The 26,086-nt window shown below is 43.9% G+C and overlaps 2 protein-coding genes across 3 annotated transcripts; one reads left to right on the top strand and one right to left on the bottom strand.

Annotated features, from left to right (window-relative positions):
* Positions 1–290: 290 nt before the first annotated feature.
* LOC106647208 (Centrosomal protein 135kDa) lies at positions 291–26,082 on the bottom strand. The gene is made up of 20 exons (XM_089598848.1): positions 25,911–26,082; positions 25,484–25,827; positions 25,100–25,400; positions 24,813–25,030; positions 24,374–24,715; positions 24,100–24,295; positions 23,789–24,028; positions 23,573–23,706; positions 23,395–23,496; positions 23,105–23,320; positions 22,945–23,034; positions 22,418–22,647; positions 22,115–22,325; positions 21,843–21,958; positions 3,624–3,903; positions 3,344–3,541; positions 3,045–3,221; positions 2,772–2,974; positions 2,523–2,678; positions 291–2,030 (listed from the first exon to the last, which is right to left on the bottom strand). Exons 2-20 carry the CDS (start codon positions 25,673–25,675, stop codon positions 524–526), a joined length of 5,109 nt encoding a protein of 1,702 aa, XP_089454974.1. The 5' UTR covers positions 25,676–25,827; positions 25,911–26,082; the 3' UTR covers positions 291–523.
* Positions 12,183–21,693, top strand: LOC106647209 (uncharacterized). Of its 2 annotated transcripts, none has more exons than XM_089598242.1 (5): positions 12,183–12,498; positions 19,281–19,458; positions 19,594–19,790; positions 19,875–20,221; positions 20,303–21,693. In XM_089598242.1, the coding sequence occupies exons 1-5, from the start codon at positions 12,482–12,484 to the stop codon at positions 21,073–21,075; spliced, it is 1,512 nt and encodes a 503-aa protein (XP_089454368.1). In that variant the 5' UTR covers positions 12,183–12,481; the 3' UTR covers positions 21,076–21,693. The 2 variants fall into 2 exon arrangements, with proteins under 2 accessions (XP_089454368.1, XP_014218991.2); XM_014363505.2 differs by lacking the exon at positions 12,183–12,498 and adding an exon at positions 13,920–14,190.
* Positions 26,083–26,086: the final 4 nt, after the last annotated feature.

The raw sequence follows: 26,086 nt of genomic DNA, 5'->3' as shown, positions 1-26,086 counted from the left end.
TAGAGTAGGACCGTCACGTCAAGTAGTAGATACTCCGTGATCCAATAACCCGCCACTACCAGTACTACATCGCAGCATTTTGATTTCCATTAATTTTACGCAATTTGGACTCAAAATTTTAAGGAGATAGAAAGCATCCACTTTTAATCCATAAAAGTACTTTGTAGAAACAAAATGTGTAAGTTTAATAAAATCATTTAAAAGTTGTGAGCATACTCATAAAAATACCTTGGGAGAAATCGTCAAAAATGCTAGGCGGTAAAAGTAATTAAAAATCAAGGAACGAATGGTATTTTTTCGAAATAATGTTTTATTCATTAAATCACTTGAATTTGTGAATCAAATCATCAGTCAAAAAATATTAAAATTCATTTGAGCATTATCAAAACCACATATAAACATTAAAATATTTGTACTAATATTATACAATAGGTATTTTATAGCTTGTGCGCGTGAATATCAGTGAACACAATTAACAGCTCAAGTTTCAATAACTTTTGCAGTTTACAATTTTTATGCGAATTCAACTATCCCGGTTTTTGTCCGGCTCGAAATCTTTCAATACCTCCATCCGAAGATTTTCGATCTTTTGCTTGATGGTTTCCATTTCTTCGTAAACATCGTTGACCTGTTGCACCACATTACTGCTCACTTTTGATTTATTGCGATCAATGGCAATATCACCATCAATATCGTCCAACATATTTTTTTCAGGCATAATCCGTTCCGGCAACATCTTGTACTGCGTTGAATCTTCAGGCTCAGCAACTTGTCCATCGTCCGACGTAGCTCTCTTCATCTGCGGCAGCTCCATATACTCGGTCGAATTATCAATATTGCTACTTTCCGGAAACGAGTGCTCCAAACTATCCTGCGACCTTACAGAGTATAAATCATCGGGGTTCATCTCAACATCTTCAAGATCCTTGAACGTTTCTGATTTATCGGTAGGCCTCGCGATGCTCCTCAAAGCATCTGACTGTCGCGGTGTCGAGGCAATGGGCGCTGCTTCCCAATCGTCGGCACTACAGTTCATTTGGATCATACTTTCCATCGAAATCGACCGATACGCCTCGTCCTCTTTGACGCGATTCCTTTCATTCTCGGACTGATCTCCAAAAGATTCCTTCGACACTCTCTCGCTCGTCTCTGTGACAGTCGATGTTCGTGTGACGGCAGTTTCCTGACACTGAACGGCCTCTGGCTGTGCCGTAGTCACGCTTTTCGAGCCATCCTGTTGTTTTAATGTTTCGTTCATCAAACAAAAGTATTCCTGAATGCTCTTTGTGTACTGCTGAATCTCAGCGAGTATCTTGAGCAACTGAGGCTGCGACAAGTGGGAGATAACTGTGGTATCATCAAGGGTCTGCGTCGATATTGAGCCAATCGAGTTGAAGTTGATCTCGTGGCATTTTGCCGACGCGTTTGCATCCTTTCGTGCTTGAACGATCGCGGTACCACTATTACCAGGAATATCGTGAGATGCCCGTGAAATTCTAACAGAGTCCACGGTGCCGCGTCTAGACGGGCCATTCGTGGTTTTGTCGTTACTTTTTTTTTCTTCGAGTATCTTGTTCATCAGATTCAAAGTTTCAGCGAGCCAGTAGGTCGACGAGCCGGGGTACAGGCTTTGCAGTTTTTTCTTCCTCCTTCCTCCACAGCGAAGGCACTTGGTATCGCTGTACATCGCGGATTTCGCCCTCGCAACGTTACTACTTTGTTGATTTAAATTATTGTTCTCCATGTCTTTCAGCTTTTTCGTTTTAGCCGCGACGTAGCCAACCTTGCCCGAACAAAAGCACGCTCTACTCGTCACCTCCTGATAGTCACCGGAGACGCAATTGTTGTTCTCGTCCGTCGTCGAAGTCTCCGGGGTGACGACGTTGGATGAGGGAGAGACTACCCGGACTTTGAACCTGTCGCAAGCGCTACATGGCCTGGATTCCAGTTTCGCAGGGACGACAGCCGTACCGTATCTACACGTTAATGAGTACATGTTAGAATGAGATTTTGCGATTGGCCCGATCGCTTAAATGGCGACGTTCAAGTCAACGTTAACGCTGTCGGGCGATGAATTGCGCGACCTGCAAGCAGAAAACAAAGAGGGACCTTTTTTTTCAAATCTCTCAGATCAAGTTTAGTGTTACGTTGGGAGGGAATGCATAAAGGTCGCGACGCGAGTGATCAATTTCAAGAGTCGCTCGCAAATCATCAGCCACCTCGTAATCGTCGTCATTATTGTTTCCTGCCCAGAAATTATACCTGTCGGACAGCTGATTCCAGTCAGCAATGGCCCTTGGCGTGGGACGACGTGTAGTCGCGCATGATTGGCAAGAACTTCCACCTAGGCAGTCGTTCCTCGGATCAATTTCCCCGCAGCTGCGAAGACGCGCTACGGTACGATTATACTCAAGAGGATTACGAAAGTGTGCGCGTGGAGATTTCGGGCGTGGGTCGATTTGACCATCGATACAATAACATAAGTGTGTGTACGGTGGCGCTTCATTTATACATTTGTCTACCTTCGATCGTCGTCGTAGGTCCTCCGACTGCGCGTCTCCTCCCGCCTGGACTTCTCGAAGCGCTCGTTGGCCACTTGCCGTCGTAGCTCGGTTATCTGCTTGCTGTACTCGGCCGCTTGGGTCTGGTACTTGCGGACTTCCGCCGTTTCCGAGCTCCTGTATCAAACGTACAAAAAAGAAAAAAAACATCGATTAGCCTTTTCGAAGGTTCTTTGCTGGTTGGGGGGGGGGGAGGTCGATGGCACGCACAGCTTGCACTGAAGATCGCTTATCTTGGCCTTGAGCCTCGCCACCTCGGACTGCAACTCGCGGTTGTTAGCCTGCGAGATCATGGTCTCCTTGCGCGCCTCCTCGATCAGCCTCTCGAGCCGGTCGATCGTCTTGTGGTCTCTCGTCAACTGGTCCTGGAAAACGTCCTGCTCCGACCTGTACCTCTCGAGCTGGATCTCGTACTGCGGATCGAAAAAGTCGCGCTTTAACATCCAAACGAATTGAAAATTATACACAAACGCGCAATCGTACTTGGTTTTTCTTGTCTTCCGAGTCCTCGAGGCGATGGGTGATGCACTCCTTCTGCTGCTCGAGGGTAACGCAGAGGTCGCGCACGGTTCGCAGGTCATCCTCGGCTCGGGAACGCTGATCGGTGGCCTGTTGCAGCTGGATTTCCAGACTCGCTATGTTTTGCGTGAGCTCCGTGATCTGCGCGACAAACACACACGTTTTAAGAAACAAAAAGACCAAACGGAAAATCCCATTCTCTGCGCTGTCTCAGAGACGCGGGCACGTAAATCACAGAGTCGAGAGAAGCGGTATACAAGCACCTGGGCCTCGTATCCCTTGACGAGGCAGTCCTTGTTGGACAATTGTCGCTCGAAATCGGCCATCTGATCGCGAGCCGATTGCAAAGCGCCGCGCGCCTCCGCCGCCTCGGTCTCGAGGCTGTGGTTGTTGTTCTCCAGCACCGTTGCCTCCAGGCTCAGGCTTCTGTAGTGATTGAGCATATCCGTGCGCTCGTTCTCCTGTTGATCACCGACAGCATGTACACAATACGTGCAGGTAAAAGCCACGGGAAAGAAGAGATAGGAAAAAAAGGTAAAATACCTTCTGGGCGAGGAGGTCCTCGGCGCGGCGGACTTCGGTCACGTAGGTCTGGAGCTGGCGCTTGAGGTCGAGCGCTTCGGCCCTCGAGGTCTCGAGCTCCTTGTGCATCTTGCGGACCTCGCAGCTGACCGCGGCCAAGTCGTCCTGGAGTCGGCGGTTCTCCTGGATCGCGTTCTCGCGGTCTATGTTCAGGGTCGCCAGTTGCCGGTGCAGATTCTCGACTTCCAGTTGCATCGAGCGCATCTGCCGGTCCATGTCCGTCGCTTGATCGGCACATGCTCTGGAAAATAAATAAAAAAAACGAGAACAATCGACGCGGCTCTTGAGAAATTAAGGTCGTATCGAAGGGAGGAAGAAAAAAAAAAAAGCGTCGAACTTGGAATAATTTATTCGCAACTGGTCGAATACCGTGTATATACTGCGCTGTACACCTATATTCGCTTGCGTTACGAAATTTCGAGTCATTAAGAACGAGGGGGACGCGATCGAGGACAAGGCCGGGCCTCGGATTCCGGATTCCTTCCTTCGGCGAATATAATATATGTTGTGGTACCTCGCGGTTTTAATACCGTAATAATACCATGCTGGGTAATTTTACTTTTAATTGAATTTTTTTTTTTTTTTTTTTTTTTTTTTTTTTACAACCGACGATTACATACACTCTTTATCTCGAAACGGTTGAGTACGACTGTATATGTACCCGTACACCCACAGGCTACACTGTACTTTCTTTTTCTTTTCAATGCTTTGAGAAAAAACAAATCTATTTGTTTTCCTCCGGTACAGCATCATCATCATCATCTAATATTACCTGGTGGTATATATGTGTGGGTCGCGAATTCGATGCCGCGCGTGAAGTTTCACAACACTCCGTCGTTGCTACACTGATCCACGGGTACGCGCATACACTTTACAATATTTGTAAGGCTTATATAAAAGCCTCCGGGCCCCCGCCTGTGTACGATTATTATGTCACCTTTATAGGTATCGATGAATACAGGTTTACACTCTCGCCTTGCGCTGTGCGCGTCGCGTGAAAAGACAAAGGAAAAAAAAGCATGGCCCTATAGTATACACACGCAGATATATCCGTTTGGAGAATGAGAAAAAAAAAAAAAACAATTTAAAACTTCTCCGTTTGTGAGACTCGGGGCGAATTTCTAAACCACAGCCCGTTTATTACCATCGCGAAGAGCTGGCATGGCTGGACCACAAAAATTTTGTTCGCGCATTGTCGCTTTACCTCCGTATGAATTGGCCGTAAAAAAAAGAAAAGGGAAGAGGAGGCGGTGCTCGTCGTTTGACACTGAAAGTTTTATAAATCGGTTGTACACTGTTTTTGTAAACAAACAAGGAGACGATCGGTTTTGGCACTTTGGAAGATCGAGGTGAAAGTACAGGCGGTGTTTTTCGATTCCAAAGGGATTTTTCGCTCCCGGATGCAACGCGACGAGTGATCAATCAATACCGATCGAGAACCGATTTTTCGACAGTGCACTATAGTACAACAGGCTCCATTACAAGAAAATCACTCCAAGCCCGGAAGTGCCGTCGATGGAGTTATCGGGCAAAGTTCATTAGCCATCACGGGTTCCTCGGTTTTACGCAGCGTTACGTAAGTTATCGAATGAGTGGAGTGTATGGACAAGAAGGTGCGTGTAATAAAAATGATGGGCACGCGCGCGGATACCCCGCGGTGCCCCGTCTTGCTAATCATGAGTATGGGTGATTTTTTTTTTTTTTTCTATTGCGCGCATGCTGCGCTCGCAGGTTCCGCATAGTAAATAAGGAGGCGTTTGTTTGTCATCGTTTTTCTTTGGAGCTGCGTTTGAAAGGTGACGCGGAGGAGGAGTTTGGGAGGATGAAAGAGATAAACTTTCACTGCGCGTTGTACGTTTTGGGGACAAATTTTTACTGCTGTTGTGCCAAAGTACGGTCTTTTCAATTTGGATGAGAGGCTTCGAATCAGAGATAACGAGTGTTATATCTTCAGAAGTGAATCTCGATCGGGTCAGAAGCTTTTCCATCTCTATTTCAACGCATGGGGCCATTGTGGAAAAGTTCAATGAAATGACGAATCAATTTTAAAGTTTCTGTCTTTTAAACGTTTGTGACTCTGAAAAATCGCGTATGACAACTCTTTTAGGCGTGACAAAACGACTTGTACATAATGGCACTTCCAACCCAAACGGCCAAACAACTTTCTATGTACACAATGACCGGGACCCCTTGTGTTTCACTGTCATGTAATAGAAAGAGTAACAAAAATACCGAGCCACAAAACCCACATATACTTACGCGTGTATTTAATTGAATTTAGTTCAAAACAAAGGAAAATAAAAAAAAAAAATAATTTCCCCCGCGAGATCACGGATCGATGTATAAATATATGCAAAGCCGCAACAGATCACTCTTGAATACGCTCGCGTTGCGCAACAACTACATTCCAACGTACATCCGTCCACATCGCGCGCCGATCGATCGGCCGATCGTCACCTCGAACCCGCCGTAAGTGTATACATATATACACTTATAACCGGCTGTCGCGAACATGAAAAAAAAAAGAAAACATTATAGTAAAGTAAATAAAAAAAAAAACTTGTCCACACGCGCGTGCGCTCCCGTACTTTCACTATATAACTTACCGATCTCCCTCTGCAGCGAATAGGTAGCAGCCAACGCGGGAAATTACATTCCGCGCGAAAGTGAAAAGAGCGCGATATACATCGCATTGTGAGTGCAACGTGTGTTATATATGCGCTGCTGCTGCGTGTCGTTTTTCTTATATATTATGCACACGTGTAAATAAGGTATACTTTGTTGTTTTTTTTCGATCCAGGCCGCGATCCTCGAGCTGTTTGATGTACAAACGTAACGATGCTTGCATTGTATACCAAGATAAGGGAGAAATGGTTGAACGAAACTCGCGATGCCGCGACTTTTTGATGATGCTGCATCGGGGTACATATAGTATACGATGTATAGGAATATATACCAGTATTTCCTGTCTTGTTCTCATGATTAGATTGTTACAAGTCAAATTACAATTGCGCAACCCATATTATTCTTAGGCGCCTGTATGTGCCTGATCGATCGCGGACGCCCAAAGGGTGTTTCGCAATGGATCAAAATCAATCAACACCCGACAGAGAAAGATAATCGATGACTACTCCTTCCGCGCCGAAAATATTATATCGTTCGGTGAAGAAAAAAGGCCGATCGATCGAGTCATCGGATATCGGTAATCGCGCGCGAGAAATCGGCACATAGTCCAACGCCCGACGTACGAAGCGCCTTTACGTAACGCGATTTAAAAAACTCGGGACTGTAATGACAGCTCATTGGGCAGAAAAAAAAAAAAATTGGCATGTACACCACATGTACATTGGGTATAATTTAGCACCCGATGTAAAAATAAGTAGAAGCTCGTTTTTGCCGTGAATCTTACAAAACGCGCCTCACACATATGCGCGTGTACACATTGTACGTACACGTTTCCGCGTTTTTCCTCTCCCTCCCGGCCGTGCAAAATGTACTACATAAATCTGCCGATTGCCGAGGTGAAAAATATAAATGTATACGCGTGTGCGGGCAATAAACAAAACCGCGTGTATAGTGCCGATAAAGTTCACGCGCTAACCGGTGAGTTGTTTTCCGCGCGAGAGCTTTTTTTACCCACCTCTTCAACGTTCGCATGTTGTATACCTGTATATACGTAACCGCGTGACAGAGCAAGCCTCTTGCTCCGCGACACAGTGCTTATTGAATTTGTAACATTTGGAACAAAAAAAAAAAAAAAAAATTTGTTTTCACTTGTAACCCCCTACACACGCACCACGTGTGCGCCTTGTAAAACAAACATCGGCAATTGTCTGGCTGTGGTGCACAATATATGTAACAGTCGCGGAGAGTACCCGCGACTAATTAACTTCCGCTTCTATTCAACTCTCTCGCGTCTTTCGTGTGTGTGTGTGTAAATCGTACGAGAGCCTTTCGCCTTGTGTTGCGTGTACCTACACGTGCATGCAAAAATGACACTTGTCGCCTCACCGCACGTATAAGCACTTTGGTATATACGAAAGGAATATCGGGAGCAAAAAAACTCGCCCACTTCCGCTTCCCGATGCGCCTTTCCGAGGCGGTTCGGGTGTGCTTTCGGGAGGGAGGGAGGGAAGTAACGAGCCGTATAAGCACTCATCCGTAAGATCGACGCCCAAAACCGAGGGAGCCGAGATGAACGTATAAGAAGGAAAAGGAGGAAAAGAAGCCTTCCGACTTCCGCGAGAGCTGCGCTTGCAGTTTACACTGCAGTGTGTGTGTATATAGGCGCAGGCATTGGGCTATTAGGTGTATATGTAAGAGCGCGTAAACTTCCGTGCAATCAGATGCGCCTCTGTTTGAAAATATGCTTATACCCGATGGAAAATCAAGTGGAGTAGAGTAGAACGAATTTCTTTTGTTGCGTTGCATGAGCGCCCGTGATGGAAAACAACCTTCTTCTTCTTCTTTTTTTTTTTTTTTTTGGTCCGTTTTATCTAAAAGACGAGCTTTTGATTTACGTACCTATATGTACAGGTAATATATTGGCAAAAATTGCGAAACCTATACATTTTGAAACGTGAGCACGTGCGTTTTGCTTGAAATCTACTTGTCAAGTTTAGATGAGTGTGAGTAACAAAATAAAAAAAAAGTAATTTGTCAAACGCTTCTTTCGAGATAAAAACATTTTTTCAGTAGTTGCATACGGCAATTTTCATCGTGATAAAAAAAAATGACTTTGAGCGATCGAGTCGCGTTTTGCGTGAGCTATTGTGAAATCGGGGCGTTTACTCAAGCGTTTACAGCTCGAGTCATTGGGTCAGTCGAGAGTGTTCCACATAGAGTTAAACGCCCATTGCGATTTCCCGCGAAACTCCCGCTTGGACGGACACGCGCCTTTTGTCATTGCACCCATACGATTTTCTTTTAAATTTTATCGTTTCGCACAATATAAGTATAATTCAAGTATTGCTGCCACTTGAGTGGACACCGGACCGCGACACAGTGTTTCATCCGACCGAGGATCGCCATCGTGTCGGGTGAGAGGCGCATATAATTTTCTCGAAGCAGCTTGAAAAAAAACCTCACGTCCGCACCATTTGAAGGTAGGCTTTTTTCACGTTTCGACCGCCAAAAAAAAAAAAAGACGAAGGATACAATTCAAGGGCAGCACGTGCGCGCGGTTCGACTTTGAATTTCACCCGAGTTGAAATTTAATTCGATGCAAGTACTTGCCGCGTGTGCCAAAGGGTATATCGGCTGGAAACGAATGAAGCTGATTTTTTGTTGTTTTTTTTTTGTCCCATGTGACACGCGCAAAACAATGATTCAAATGCAGTGGAATTTTCATTGTGTACAAAATAGCCAAGTTGCCTTGCAAGGGTATATAATGTCTACGAAGTGTTTGTGCGTTATTGACGGATCGATGAGGTGCGTTGTGTATGTCTGCCTATAAATATACACAACTCTGTAATTGTACAAGTTACGCGTTACGCAAGTTATATGTATATATTATAGCTTTGCGTTACCAAAATCATTATGAAGATAGAAGGAAAGTGCCTTCCGTAACGTGAAAACGTTGATAATATGCCTAACGTGTACGAGGGTACGGGCTTCCCAAGAAGAAGCTCCGATGGAGTTACAAACAGGTATGAGACGCGCCGTTGGCGAATTAAACGGTCGATGCCTCGTTTGAATATTACACGCGCGTGCAATATCGAATCGTTATCTAACGATCGAGAATTTTTTTTTTCTTTCTTTTTTTCAGAAAGAAACCAAGAGAGAGAGGCTGCCTTGTTTGCGTAACCGTGTGTCATGTAGCTGTACCTTCGGAAATAAATTTTACACGGCCCGTGGACAAATTTTTGTTTTTACGAAAAAAAAAAAGACGCGTATATACGTTTCCAAAAAAATTGCCTATGCGATGTATACCGGAGGTTACAGTTAACAGTTATGGGTATGTAATATACGTGTTTGCTCTCGGTCACGCGCTTCCAAACTCCGTGAATTTTCAAATAAAATTAACGCGCACGCACACGCGGCGGTAGAAAATTCGTGTGCTCCTCCCCAAGGCCGTTTTCAAAGACCACGGAAACCATGCGGGAGAAATCTCCGACCTGTGAAAGAAAAATAAAAAAAAAAAAAAAAAGAACGATGAGCGAGTGTATGTGTATACGTATACCACGCGAAAAGATGAGGAGTTGAACGACCGTAGACGCCTAATTTCAAGGACGCGAGTGTCGTACCGGATCGTCGTAGTCAACGGGAAACGGCTACCGTGACTTTTCTGTAATACCTTATACTCTGTGATGTCGAAACCCGTGCGCCGGTCATTAACTTTTATCCGGTGTATTGATTCACGCGCGTGACCATGAAAGGTTTTTTCCTTCTTCTATACGTCACACGTTGTCAATAATTTCATTGTCACCGTAACACGCGCGACACTGCATGTAATAGGTACAATATTGCTTGCGAGTGTTTTTTTTTTTTTTTTTTGTATCGATGACGCATATCAGCTCGTGGAAAAATCCACGGGAGGAATTTCGTTGATGATCGAAGCGTTGACGAAATCGAGCCCGAAATAACTCCCGCCTGGATCTTGATAAAAATGTCCGATGAAGAAGAAAAAAAAAAAAAAAAAGGAATAAACAATTCAGGTCACAAAAAACACGGCAAGTATCGGTATTGCGCAACCTGCAGCATCTTTTTTTTCCCCCTCAGTCACCTTCTCTCGGTATATGGGATCGTCGTCCACGTGTCTATATTCATACGTACTTCGTGAGAGGCACACACACACACACACACACGTGCGAATATTATGCAATGGGTAAAAAACTTGTTCGCGATCCCTCGAGACGTGCTCGACTGTTCGGCTCTTATTCCGAAGGACGACTTCGGTAATAATCGATCGGTATAATGTATACGAGACCGTGTATGGGTACCCGGTGTTACGTAAGACGACATGTCTTTTCGCGACTCCGAGACGCGGTCGCATTGTTCCCTCCCCCCACTGTATCTTTTGCTGATTTCTTTTCTTCGTTTGCAAATTGATTTTTTATTTTTTTTTTTTATTTTTCAATGCAGAGAGTGTCGGGACATACCACAGCATGTCACGCATGAAAATTTAGGATAAAGAAAAAAGAGACTAGCACCGTTTGGTAAGAGTATATCATTTACAACGGAACTCCGGAGTCCGGGATAATTGAACAATTCGAAAGAGCTGGGAACAAGTTTTGGGCACTTCCGAGTTTGGGCTTGGAAATTAATTAAAATATCCGATCGACGGAGTACAAAATATATGGGTTTTCCGACCGATGGTTATACTTTCAGCTTCGGCAGAGCTCCCACGCGCTTTCGATTTCTTTCGCGGAAAAGTTTTGCAATTACCCTATGGTCCGTGAGTAACGACGGAAAAAGTATCTTCAAAACGCGAATTTTCTCTTTTTTCCCCGATCGTTTTCAGAGAAAGGAAAATAAAAGTCTTCTTGTCCTACAGAAAAAAAAAAAAACACGCGTCCCAGAACCCAATAACCCAAATCTTGAAAATTTTCAGCCACCCTCTAACTACATCTTTTTTTTTTTTTTTTTTTTATTTCGACACATGTCTGTAATATATCCACAATTGTGCACATACAAAAATCGGCAAGTTTTACCATCACCGTATACATTACAAGGTGCACGATCCATAACTATAAAGAATACGATCATTGACGATGCGCGGGTGATGCAAGCTCCGATGGAAATAACTTTCTAATCTGTAACAGCGAGCTGCTACACTATGGGTATATGTATTATATATGTATTATATACAACATGCAACCGAACGATCTTCGATGCAGCTTCGAGCTCATTATTCATCGAGGATCGGCATGTGAGCTTAGCAAAGGAAAAGTACTTATATACGCAAGCGCGCCCAACAAGATGCACAATCTACGTACTTTTCGGCTTATTTTTATTTTTTTTTTTATTTTTGATCTTATCAGAGTCCACATATTGTAATATAATCGTACACGGTACAAAAAGGCAGTGTAAATACTTGGTCCAAGGGACGACGATGACTCGGTCTGATAAAGCTATCGTATATATACGTATGCCTCTATGTCACATTGGACAGTAATCTCGTAAAGATCGATCGGCGCGAAAAAAAAAGGGAAAAGTCATTCCATTCTCTCGTTCATCCAAAGGATTTTGTCCACAAATGGCCCCCCTCCTATGAACTGTTGTGTACGGTTATAACGCGTTGTGTACTCACTTTCTCCGAGTCACAAAGAGTAGACTATATATATACAGCCCTTCACTCTATAACCGTTATACTCATACGCACGATGTTATCCACGAGGTACAGCTACGTCGTGCCAAGGACGATTCGTGCGTAATATATAGTATATACGGAGTATTAGAATGTGCGTAAAGCACGTACGAGAGGAGGGGGAGGGTTGGTAAAATCTTTGGTTGCCGTAATAGTTCGGCGATGACGCATGAGCGACGCCGGATCGACCTGCAGGGATTACCTGGACCGCAACATGCAAGACATATTCTCGGAATTAGCTTTGTACGGGCTCTATCCATCTCCACCATGGAATATCCGATTAGTCAAACGCGCAAAGGAGCTTTCGGCTACTGGTCATGGATTTTCGGACGCGTATCTGCGTGTACGAGCGAGTTGATTTTTTTTATAACGGTACCATATAAATGTACGCGAGTGCAACGATGTCGAGGGGAGTCGAGCACAAGTGTATACACAAGATCGTTTGGATAGTCGTTCGGGAGATACTTTTTTGGCTAAAGTGAATTTCATCGAGAGGAGTACCTTTTGGGCCATGTACAACAATCATAGGTGAGTTTTCGTACCTGTATCTATATATCTATATATATATATATATATATATATATATATATATATATATCACACGTTTGTGAGGAACAAAGGCCAATATAATTGCTTTCGACTGTTTATACCTGGCTATTGTACTCACATGTACACGTACTTTATCTGCACTGTAAATCTGTAGGTGTGCAGTTCACATAATATATATTAAGCATTTTATTGTAACAACAAAATCGTTAAATTAAAGTTTACTACATCAGGGGTGTAAAACATTATACAATATCTTTGGGTCAATTAAAAAAAAAAAAAAAAAAAAAAGAAAGAAAATTATGTCAGACTTTGTTGAGTTGGTCAAACGGTTGATTAATTTATATGTATTTATTTGATTACTAATAAGTCCATCATCATTATTTTAAAGCATTAAAAAAAAAAAAAAATTTATTTCAACTAATCACCTTATAACCGTGTTTATATTTAAAAATACTGGGATTTGTAGCGTGTGAAGGTATATAACCTATATCATGCATTTTGGTATGAAAAATCGGTATTTTTATCGACGTACACGTAGGTACCTACTTTCGGAACAAAAAAAAAAGGTTCTCTACTCCATTAAATTCGCTCGCGTCACCCACGACACACATCGGAAATTCCACTCCCCTCGCAATTTCATCCTTGAGTATATATGCTTGGCGCAACCGGACGCGTTTAAACTTTCGGAGGATTTCAACGTTGAGTTAATAATAACAACGATGATTGTACTATAGTGTTCCGAGCCACTTTGGCCGATAACTCCCCGAAAGCCCCTTTTTACTGCAGCGACACATCATACCGAAGAGCAGGATCTCTTCCATCGGATTTAAATCGAGAAGGAAAGTCGTGACCGCGGGTAAACTGTATATTTATCACGAAAAAAAGAAAACGCAAGTATAGTTACGTATATATCGCATACATCGAGAGAAAGAGAAGGAGAAAAAGATGATGACCCCTTCTTTTTATACATAGATTATAATATAATATATGGGTGCGTCCAAGCAGAACCCATGTACCGAAAGTAAAGGTTTACACGTATAGGTGTATATATATATATATATATATATATATATATATATATATATATACAGACGAGTACTGCCGATTTAATATCAAGCGTCACTCAGTAGTACATGCACAAGTACCTATACATTCATCCACTTATAGAGACACACGTATAGTAGCGGTTAAGTAATACCTTCATATAAAAACAAAATCAGCGCCTCGATCCCATTATAATTATATTGTATACCGATATACAGCACGACTGCTATGCGAGCGTATACGTATATATACACTGCACACGCAAGGCGCAAAAGAGCGGCTCGACTTTTGCCGTTTGTTTGGTCGGTGCCGAGCGACCGGCAAGCCGTTTCAGTCTCTGCCGCGCGACTCGAGCAAGAACATTATACCCACGTATAGTACACTCCCGCGGGCGCGCGATGCGGTCTAGCGGAGTTGTCACCACCGACACTTGCTCTCTGCTCGCTGGATCGTGAGGTCGCTTCTTTCCCGTCTGTCTGTCTAACGTTGGTTTATCTTCGTTGTACCTTAACGGAGGCGCGTCGTATATACAAATATAAGATGCACCTGTGCGACTGTTTCTGGTGATCGATCGAGGACCTTTTTTGTTTGTTTGTTGCACTTTTCGTCCAGGATGGCGTGCAATGCGTGAGTTTGGCCATTTTCCTTATACTTTTGACGGGCGGGAAAGCGGACGGTAACGGAAATATCTGTCTACCTACGAGTTTCATTTTCACCGGCGAAGCTTAAACATTTGCGCGTTGCATAAATCGGGGCGGCGGTACATATAGGAGAAAAAGCAAAACCAGATTCGCGGTTGAGCCGAATCGTGTTTCCAATTTGGCGAGGGATATACTACAGGCTGACGCTCGATGAATGAGCCGAGTTTAATTAAACTGGCGCGCGAGAGCCGATAAGCCCGGTTGTACGTGTACCCGCTACCTTGTATCCCGCTGTTTGGACGTTATAGTTTATCGCGAACTTGGTTTTGGTGTCAAAAGATTCTTTTTTTTTTTTTTTTTTTTTTTTGCCGATTTCTCGAAATTTCAATACTCGAAAAGGAAAAAAAGAGATTCGCGCGAGCGTGAAAGTTTGAGTTGCGAAACGTCGGATGAATTACAAGATAGTCGTATATACTAGATGGCGATAGGATCACCGATATCGGTACTCGAAAAATCGGCAGGGGATAATTTGATTGTAATTAGCGTGTCGCCCGTGTGGTAAAACTGTGGAGTGAAAGAAATAAATTCGAGCTCGCGGGAAAGTATATGTAACGAGGAAAAAACGTACGCGATACCGATTTCATCACAATGCGGCCTGTAATAGGACTCGGGACGCGCGCGTGTAACATATGACAGGGCGGTATGAGAATTTTTTTCGCACCAGATGTGGAGCTTATTACGTCGCTGTTGCGGAAAGCATAACGCACAATGCGACCGCGCACACAAACACACGTGATTATCGCGGCGCATCCCCGTCTCGGTGCAGATGTTACGCGCGTGCTTATTAAATTATCCTCGTCCCACGACTCGCGGTGCTGGTTTTGTTTCGAGTATCTCTTTCTGTTGTCGGAGGTTGAAAATCGGGGGACGGCATCGGATCCAATTATGGGTCTCGAGTGCGAGGAGGTTAGATAAGTCCCAATTAGGGGTCCGATGGATTTTTCAAACGGTGCTCTCCCACCTGTATCGCTCGATGAGGACTCGATGGGTATTACGTAAGCGCGACTTTTAATCATCGGGTAATGATGTTTCTTCGACGGAATCGGCCGATCTATATACTTTACCTTCGCTGTGTGGACAACTAATTCGAAATCCCAATTTATTTTGCCGATAAAATCGCCCGAAACTAGTACTTTGGCAAAACTCGATGAAAAGCTTTACCTGCCGTTTCATCGAAAATGGGAAGGAAAAAAAGATCGTTTACTCGCTCCGGGCCTGCCGCCGATCATCATCATAATACCGATTTTTCGAAACACCTCGATTACACAAGAGCGCCGTCCGATCGCGATCCCTCGAGCGCCGCATTCCCTGGCGCCCGGTTCTTTCGTCCATCATCACTTGGCACGCGAATTATTCTCGCCCACTTTGGCCGTAATACGGGCACGCAGGCGCTCGTTAGGCGATCCGGTTTTTCGCCTCTTTCGAGATGTAGGTCCGTACGTACGCTCGCGGGAATTGCGTTATTTATTATTTTTTTTTTTTTCTGTTTTGGAGACTTTTTTTTTCAGATGTACCAATGATTGTATAGGTACGTCTGTCACAGATAACCCGAACAATCACATCGAGAATAAACAAAAGAGCGGCCAGGAAGAGAAGCCGTATAAGCTATATACTGTACGTGTTAGAGCAATACTCGTTAATGGCACGTCTGTCGCAGTTACAGAATCCCGACATCATAATTAACGCGAAAGACGATGAGCCGTCGCTCCGTTTTCTCGTGCACCAAAGGCTCCCGGTATTTTTTTCGTGCTTTTGGGCCTGAAATTTTCCGCTTTTCGTGATTAGGGAAAAATTAAATGCCAAGACCGTGCAATTAACCGACGTAAATATATGTGAGTTGACAAAATTACACGGTTGTTGGTGATGGGGGGAAAAAAAAAAAAAAAAAAAAAAAAAAGTGAGGTTTGCGACAGGGGAGCGATGTAACCTGTGTTTGATGAAACAATGAGGTCGTGTTTTTTTTCTCTCTCTCTCTCTCTTATACAATAATTCCCCGTTAGCTCGATAAACAAACAAGTAGGTATACGAGTACATTATGGAGAATAAAAAGCAAAAGTGCAATTATACCTCGCGTTGCGCTTACAGCGGGTGCAGCACCCAACATCGTACGCCTTGTTTCTCACGCGCGCCCGTGATGCGGCGACGGACCCGTGCACGGCTCGCTCGTACATATTACACGTGTACTTATACTTTCTCACACGTCACTAGTTTCGATCGCGTGCAGCTGTTACCGGCATCGAGATGGCAACGGACTGAACATTTTGCCATTATTCCGGCCGTATTAACCAAACATTTTGTGCACACGTGTGATTTTGTAAACAAACATGATAATAATAATAGAAAAAAGAAAAGACAGTCGAGAGTTTTGTGATGAGAAAAAAAAAAAAAAAAAAAAAAAAAAAAAAAGTTGATCGTTTCACGCGTCGCGAGGATTAGCCGGCCAAATTAGCGATTCTCTCGCAAGACAAGCCCGACCGTTGAGTCGACATCAGCTTCGGTGAGGTAAAAAAAAGGTCCGCGAGCGCGCGGTCGTTTATGGACGTGAAACCCCGAGTTATCATACACGTAGAAGAAACAAATTACGGAAAAAAAGAGTCCACACATCGGATATATCTGCACATGTTTTTCCGGGTGTCTCTCTGGCAATTACACGTTTTTCGTGCGAGCGCCTGACGCGGTAGGTTATAACTGCTGGTGCTTCATATACGGAAGAAAGTGAGAGCAGATCTATTATCTACACGTATATATAAACGCGCGAGCGCGAAATATAATTGTCTTGAACGCGGCGGAGTTTGAGGCGCAACGGCTTCTCTGCCCATCGACCTATACCTCCTTTGGCGTCAAGTTCTTTTATTGTTATCATTTCATTCGCCCGAGAGAATTACAGATGTGTACAATCAATCGTTTTTTTTTTTTTTTTTTTTTTTTCGTTGCGTAACAGCTTGTGTTTCTCCTCAAGTCAACGAGTCTCTTTTCTTCTTTTCGCAACGATGCATCATCTCTAAAGAAAAGAGAGCATCGAGAGTCTGTATACGCGTTGCATTAGATGCAAAATGATCTCCCCCCCCCCTAACTCCGGCGGGACTCAAACTCGGCTAAAGACGAATACATCGATGGCTCTCCCTTTCTCGCAATCAAATGCAAATTCTAGTGATTTTTCAAGCAGGTATACCCATCTGTATAGCTGCGGACGATTTCTCTCGCGGGTACATTTAAGGCCAACCGATGTTATACGCAGTTATGGTTTAGGGACAAGCAAGAGCCAACTAATCGGTTGCTATTGCTTCGAAATTGACGAATAATTACAAAGTGCGTGTACATATACATATATATATATATATATATATATATATATATATATATATATATAAATACGCAGGGCCGTTTACTTTCACCCGCGCGTGGTGTTTTACAGCTGACCTTCGACGAGTCCGGCGACGCACCAGGGGAAGGACGAACGCCCGTACACGAGCTACTCCGCGAAAAAGACGGAATCCCTCCAAAATACGGTCAATGGGCTTTTTTTTTTTTTTTTTTTTTTTTTTGCGCATCTTCGAGTTTTTCCGTAAATGGGTGTCACGCGAGTTCGAAAAACATTGTGTAACTTTGTTGTGAAGCCCCCGATGTTTGTCCACCAATTATCCTGTACTTATTCGTATATACACGTTAATCTCAACTTTTGCGGAATCGTTCGTTTGCAGTATGGACTGTGCTCCTCCCTCGCACGCGTCCGGTTCGGGTCATCAGGGCCGACAACGCGGTGACGAACATATTTTACTAGAATTCATATATATTATATATATATATATATATAGACTCGAGGGTGCAAGAGTTATTGGATGGGCGTTGAAACATACAAGTATCACGGTCTCCTCCGCGCCAAGAGAGTGAAAGCGAGAGTCGGTTGCACGCACGCGTGTGTAGGATCTGTATATTACAGCCACGGTTGCATAGGACCTCCTCTCTTTTTGCGACACAATATCTACGTAGTACGTTTGCACGAATTTTTGGATTCTCTTGTTCGCTTCGGAGAGCGTCAACTATTTCGCGGACGCACGCACCCATCACGGAGAAAGCTCGTGGCGCGTTATATACATGGAGGAGCTTTTGAAGCTGCTGTGCGCAGATAATTATATACCCCAGCTCGTATCGGTTTCAAGGGTACTGGGAATTTTTTTTTTTTTCATACACCGACTTTGCCTTTTTAACGAGTATCATTGGCGTATACGCGCACGAGTATTAGATGTATAACTTGGAACGAGAAAATTAATATAATAAGTCATTGGAAAGGGAGACTGTTATCGGCGGTAAAAAGTGAAATTTGCGGACAAAAAAATAAAGTGTATTACAACTGCATGGCTCCCGTGTGTATATTATATATACGTTGAACGTGAAAGTATTTGCGTGAGCCTTATCACTTTCGTTGGACTGTGCGTTTGGCATGCGGCAACAAAAGATATTTGGAGAGTGAAAAAAAGAGAGTAAAGCACGCGCATATACTGCGTTCTTATCTGCGCCTCTGTATATAATAAATAATACTTATCGTTCGATTATCTTCGAGGTGTATCGATCAATCCAAGCGTCCCTGGCGGATCGATTGAAAAAAAGAGAGCATACCTTTTCCGGCACGCAATTTGTGAATTAGATAAATATAATATATATACATATGTACCCACGCATATACAGTTTGGTATTTCGCGCAACGGAAATATATGCATGTATGTATCGGCAGTCTCGGCGCGATCGCCGGCCCGGATCTCTCAGGGACAATGCCATTGCCATTCCGCTGCGAAACAGTGAAAGTCCATATAATATGGTCATTTCATTCCAACCTTTTTTTCTCTCTCTCTCTCTCTACTTGGCTCGCTCTCTCGCAGACTGTGCTCTCGATTTTCGCGCCACACGTACACTATAATATGGCCTCGTCTTTCGAATCACCCCTAATATAATATATGTATATTCATTTTTAAACGGACGTTAACGTCTATGATGTATTTGTCGACATGTGACGAAAAGCACGCGGCGGAGGGAGCCGGCAGTTTTAATCGTCCTGTCGTCGCTGCTCGTCTGGGCGAGCGCGGCATTGATACCACCGCCCTGGGCCGATCCGATCAACAATCCCTGCGCCACGCAACCCCGAGGCTGGCAGCTGCTCTACTGGCCCGCGGACGGCAAGTGCTACAAGATCTTCCAGGTAGGAGCCACCTGTTGTTTTTTTTTTTTCATTTTAATAGTGTATACAATATATGTACGAGCTCGCGAGAGGAAAGGAAGCGATCGCTATACCACGATACCGATCAGGCTTTTAATTTTAATTTTCAACCGGCAGATCGGGGCACCATGCCCGGAGACTATGGAGCTGGGACCGTCGGCGGTGGGCAGCGAGACGCGAGCCGAGTGCAGGTGTCCGCCCGGCACCGCCCAATCGCCCAGGGACGCCCAGTGCCATCCGATTTTCACGCGGGCCTCCTGTCCCAAGGGCCACTACTTTGCACCCGTGCCCGAGCCACTCGCCAAGCCAACGAGGTTTGTACCCCCCTACCATTCAAGTGTCGAACTTTTACTATACCCTTATCGATCGATCGTTAAATATCGCCTTCCCAACAACAGCAGCGCGAAAAAACGCTGGGGAGTGTGCCGAGAGTCCGAGTCGTGCCCGGCCCTCGACGACCTGTTCTGGCCGCGGGACGGCAAGTGTTACCCGCGACACTCGCGCGGACCCTGTCCCAAGGGTGAACTCTTGATCCTCGACAGGGAGGACGGACTGGCCAAGTGCTCCTGCTCCCGGGAGGGCGAGCTCGGCAAGTATTACGCCCCAGTCGCTGCTGGCTGCTACGAGCACTTCACCAGGGGCCCGTGCCAGGAGCCCGGCGAGCTATTCCTGCCCGGGGGCAAGTGCGGCTGTCGACCCGACATGCTCCAGTACTATCCCCCCACCGGCATGTGTTACCAGCTCGGTGAGTCTTGATCACCAATGATTATACAAACACGAAAGTGCAGGTGGGGATTAACGGTTGGGGGTGTTTGCGATTCAACAGGTGGACCGGGTCCCTGCCCGGCGGGGCATCGCTTCGTCATGCGGCCGCACCACAACGCCTCCAACGAGGAGGAGGAGGAAGAGGGTAGGGTAGCGCACGCGGGCTGCAGCTGCAAGCCGAACTACGTGCGGTACGAGGACGGGCTGTGCTACAAGCTGTACACCAAGGGGCCCTGTGAGCCGGGCGACATGCTCGCCAACGCCACGAGTTGCGTGCCGGTGCCCTGCCGCCGTGGCCGGCTCTACTTCCCGCGCGAGCGCACGTGCTACAAAATTGGATCGCGAGATCCTTGCTCGCACGGACAGATCGTCCTCTACGACTATAGCGCCAGTCCGTCGGTCGACGGGATCAGCTACAACGGCGTGTGCGGGTGCACGAGCTCGCTCAAGAGTTCCGGCCGGTGTCGCGACAACGACGGGCCCGACGCTGTCCTTGTCAATGGCACGCTGTCGTCGTCGTCGTCGTCGTCTTGCGAGGACAAGCCCGGCGTCGTTATGATGAACAACGGCACGTGTTACAAGCTGTACACCAGGGGCCCGTGCGAGGAGGGCGAGTGGCTGGTGGCGCGGAGAACGCCCCGGGTGGCCGAACTCGCCGAGGGAGTTGGCTCGGACGTGCTGCCCAAGGCGCGTTGCGAGTGCAGGCCTGGCTACACGAGGACGAACGAGCTGGAGAGCAACGGTCTGCTGACGACGGTGAGCGGCAAGTGTCAGGCACCCATTGTTGGGATCGCCAAGTTCTTGAACGAGAACGCCAGGGCTGCCAGGTTCTAAGGTTGTCACCCTACCTGTTGAGTGTTTTTTTTCGTTTTTGTTGTTGTTGTTGTTGATGTTGTTGGTCTGTGATTATAATGACTTTTCTTCTTCTTTATCTCCTTGCTCCTCGGAATGCGCAAACTTTGAATACAATGTACGCGTGATGGAGTTGTTTCGTTGACGATCGCTCATTTATAGTCAACGAATAGACTCTTCTTTTTTTTTTTCTTTTTTTTTTTTTATCGTGTGTACGGACAATAACAGAGATAGAGGGAGGAGCAATGAATTTCGAGTTCTTTGACAAAGTGTCATTGTCGTTTGCGGAAAAAAATGGCCTATGTGTGTACTCGATGATTATTGTGACTGTGCAAAGTCAATTTAACAATTAATCTAATTAAATATATGTGTACATAATTTAAAAAAAAAAAATTGTAATAAGTAATATTGAGTTGTAAGAATAGTTGGCCGGGCATCGGTTTGTGTAAAATAGTTCGCCGTTGGACTATAAATATGATCGATCGAGTGGGGGTGCCTAGTGCGTCGCCGATCTTTGTCGAGCGGATGAAGAGTTCGAGTATTTTTTAATTTATTACTCATTTAAATAAATTGTATATACTTGTGTGTAACTTTTTTTTTTTTTTTACCCTAATAAAGACTGTTTCTTCTTGCAATTGATTTGTACAATTATACTCGATAATTCATAAAACCAAATGAAATGCCGATCGAGTGATATGTTGTCAGTTTTATTATTATTGAATAAATTTATACTGTAAAAAAAAACTCACTGCTTCGTGTGCGATAGATCGCGAATCTGTTGCTCCATACTGCTGGCCTGCTGTTCCTTGAAAGCTAGTTCTCTCTCCAGAGCAGCTATCTTTTCCGTCCTCTCGTCCAAATCCATCTGATTTTTAAAAGAGCATTGATCAAAGATTGAAATTGTAATTAAATAAATTTAAAATGCAATTATTCCGTGAACAATAAATCGATACTTTTGATCGCGTGTATCTAGACATGTTGGATAAAAGATTTCAAGTCTACAGTAACAACGCCTGCTCACCAGCAACTGATCTTTCTCCCGGTCCATCTGGGCCATGCGAGATCGGTGGTTATTGATCTCTTGCCTGAGTTCCTTGATTTCATTCTCGAGCTGCAATTGCTGGCGTTCCAGACTCTTGTTCCTATCAAGCGCGCTCGTCAATTCATTCTCGCAGTCAGTCAATTGACGCTGCACGTCACCCAACGCCTGGTCCGTTTGGTCTTGCAAAGACCTAATAAAAACAAATAACACCAATATTCATGCGAGGAAATAACAACACCAACATATCCACTAATCAGTAACAACATCAAGTACACAGCTTACCTCAGCTGGAAGTACTGAGTGCGCTGCTCGGTGAGCTCCAGCTTGGTCCTTTTCAGTTCCTCCCTGAGATCCTCGAGCTGATCGTCGAGACCGTTGATGGCTGCTCGTCTGCCCTCCTGCGCAATCAAAAGTTCCCGGCGTTCTCGTTCAGTACGCGCCAGACGCAGCTCCATTTCGTCGAGTTTGTCGCGCAGCTGACGATGCTCAGCGACGTGAGCCTTCGTCGCCAGCTACGCGGTGTTTTTTTTTTCCCCGTTTTTCGTCACACGCGTGCAGGAATATTATTTAAGAGCGAAGGGGTTCGCCAAAAACATGCAGAAACCAACCAGTCGACCGAGAAAAGACAGACAAAAGGAACGGGATGAGATATCGTTTGATACGGTCTACGGGACAAGGGTGTTGATTGTATGAATTTTAATGGAAACCGCATGCGAGCCCATGGGAGCTGAGGATTTTTCTGTACGAATGTACACGGAATGGATTTGCAAAGGAGCCGAAATGGTAAAATTAATTTCTTCCAGTATCACCTGAAGCCGTTCGCGCAGCGAGTTTCTTTCTTCTATCAACCTCTCGACGTCGGCTCTTAGCTTATCCTTTTCCAGCTCTAATTTTTCCACCTACGAATCACAAATGTTTCGATTGAAATTTTTTTTTTTTTATATCTGGGAATAAAAAAAAGGTTCTCACCTTGCTGCTCAGATTGATGCTACGATCGTCGGTCAAGAGAGACCTCCTGCACGGGCACGGATACGTAGACGAGGTCACTTGTTGAGTCTGCAATTTTTTTTCCAAATCGAACTTTTCTCGGCACAGATCCTTTTTTTCGCGCAAAAGTTTCGATATGGCGTGCTCCTTTTCGCTCATTTTTTCCCGCAGCTCGCAGATTTGCGACCACATGTTATCCTGCTCGTGTTAAATTTAATTTAATTTAATGTGCGAAAACTGCAGCATCAGTGAAAATAATGTTTTATCCTTACGCTGTCCTTTTCAAAATCTTTTCTGAACTGGTCCTTGATTTTCACGTATTCGGATTTGTAGAAATCGCGCTCCAACTCTAGCTTCTCTATGTTGTTGCGTAACTGAAAAAAAAATACAACACCATGAAATATTTGTAACTTTAATTCTAATAGCTTTGATGATGATGAAAAAACATACCGATTCTATCATCACATTTTTATCGTGAATGACTTCGAAATTACTGTGTGAAATGTTATCCCTTGATCCTCTGTGACAGTGACACTCATTTTTATTACTACTATGACTGCTAGACTTTTCGGTACTCTTTGACGCTTTAAAAGAGTTAAAAATTATTTTATTGATTTGGAAAGAAAAACACCACTGATTGAAATTCAATATTTTTCGTTAATGTACCAAATTTAGCCCGCGCATTAGCCTCGGATTTTCCATCCTTTTCTCTCGATTTACAACTACTGCATGCTTCACTACTTTTCAACGTTGCCGACTTAGATTGCCCCTTTTCACCAATGTTGCTACATTGTTTTTTCTTTTCTACGTTTAATCTACTTTTTTCAACTACGTTCCGAGTTTTACCATTCCACCAATCGTTGTCATCCCGAAGTTTATCGATTTCAGCAGCTAATTCGCTCGATTCTACAAGATCCGTAAGCAAAAGACGAGTTTTACACATGCACCAAATAAAATCCTGAAAACTCCACACGTACCCATCATCGTTAAATTATTTATCCTATCCGTCATCTGTTTCTTTTCCTCGAGAGTGTTTTCAAGTAGTCGCTGAACGCTGCTCTTCTCTAGCCTGCAAGCTTCCAAATCCGCTCTCAACTCCTGCGCTTCCCTTCGCTGCATCGTCAATTCGTTCTGGAGCGTGTGAACTCGCGTCATGACGTTATCCAATTTCTCCTGAAATGCAGAATTCGTTTTAATCATCAACCAACGACCCTCTCTTTAAATAATGAAAATCAAAAACTCTTGTCGCACCTGAAGCTTACAGACGCGTTTGTTGTTATGTTTCACCGTCGAATTACAATCAGCTTCCCGGGCAAGGGCTTGTCTATCGATATCTCTGAGTTCCCTCTCAAGTTCTTCATTGCGTTCGGCAAGTTTAACAGCCTGAGCCATTGCTTCGTGCTGTTTGGTCAGAGACTCCCTGAGCTGCTGCTCCAGCTTGAGTTTAGCTTCCTGCAGCTCCTCTAGTTCCTTGGCTTCCAGGCATCGTTTGTTCGACGTTAAAAGGCAATGATCCTGACTTATGGAGGTACACGGTCTTCCACCTTCCAATAGCTTTCTCAGACGGCAAATTTCTTTGTTCCTCGCATCAAGCTGTAATTTTCATATTGTATGTTGATATATTCTTTTTTAAATGATATAGATGTTAATGAAACATCAGATTGAATCAAGTTTTAATGAACTCCTGTACCTGTAATTTTAGTGTTTCCGAGTATTCGTTGCTCAAAAACAATTCTTCCTTTAGTTTTGATATTTCATTGGTCAAGGTTCTTATCCTACAATCAGCCATGTCGATAAAATCAACCACACGAGGTTCAACGTTCTTTTTGTTGAAGGCTAATTTTTCTGAGAAAAAATCAGTTTCCTGATCTGACTTTTTCAATGGGAATGTGGGACGCTTTTTTGTTGCTAAAAATTTGAATCTTACAAATAATACATGTTATAAATAAATGTACAGAGTAATAAGTCAATAGTTACCTAGACTTGGATTTTTCGTAATTGGCTTGGTATACCTTCCCATAAGCTCTGAGATTCTTTTCGATTTATTTGCAGACTCTTTCTCTAGCATCTTTATCCTCTCAAAATTTTTTGAATAGGACATCTGCAAGTCGCTCAATTCGCTTTCCAATTTTCTAACTTTTTTTTTGTGCTCATTGCTTTGTTTTACAAGCGCCTCTCTGGCTTCTAACAATTTCAAATGAGTTTCATTACATTCTTGAACCAATTTTGCATTGTCGCACTTGTACGGATCTACTGCTGATTGCAGTTCATTACACGTCTAACAATCAAAAAATATCATAAATTAAGCAAACAGCAAAGTTTTAATGCAACAAGTATCGAATAAAATATAAATAGACAAACCTGTAAGTTTTCTTTAGCCAAGCACTGAAAATGCTTTAGGGATTCTCTAGTTTGAGCTAAATCAACCAGCAGAAGCTCAATCAGAGGTAAAGAATCAAGCGAAAGTGCTTGTCTGTATCCCAAGTCATCCAAATGCTTTCTCACGGTTCGGTATCGCCCCGCGATACTGTAATCATCATTATTATTACTCATCTTGATAGTTTATTTGAATTTAAAATGTATCCACTGTAATAAATTACTAAAATTTCCGATCCAACGATCTTTTTAAAAACTCATTTTTCTACTGTACACTTCATAAAGCTTCGAGTTCTTTTGTATAAAAAACACATTTTTATATACACATCCTGCAAAAAAGCATTGTTGCATCGAAAAAAAAACTCACTCTAATTCATCAATTTTCAAAATTCAGTCGATCAATCATATTTACCATCTATACAGCCAATCTACTGTCCATCAAGGGCACACATACAGTAATTTTAATCTGCTGGTCAACAAATATTTGTGCACTTTGTTTACTTTAATCATTGACAAATACATTATTATTGGTAACTATTTTGATAAAAGTATAATACTTTATTTGCAACAATAAGGCACTTCACCCCG

The sequence above is a fragment of the Copidosoma floridanum genome, unplaced genomic scaffold, assembly GCF_036245765.1.
Source record: "Copidosoma floridanum isolate Cflo_tuat_1 unplaced genomic scaffold, Cflo_Japanese_pri ptg000006l, whole genome shotgun sequence".
Classification (NCBI taxonomy): Eukaryota; Metazoa; Arthropoda; class Insecta; order Hymenoptera; family Encyrtidae; genus Copidosoma; species Copidosoma floridanum.
This window is presented reverse-complemented; position numbering and strand designations above follow the sequence as displayed.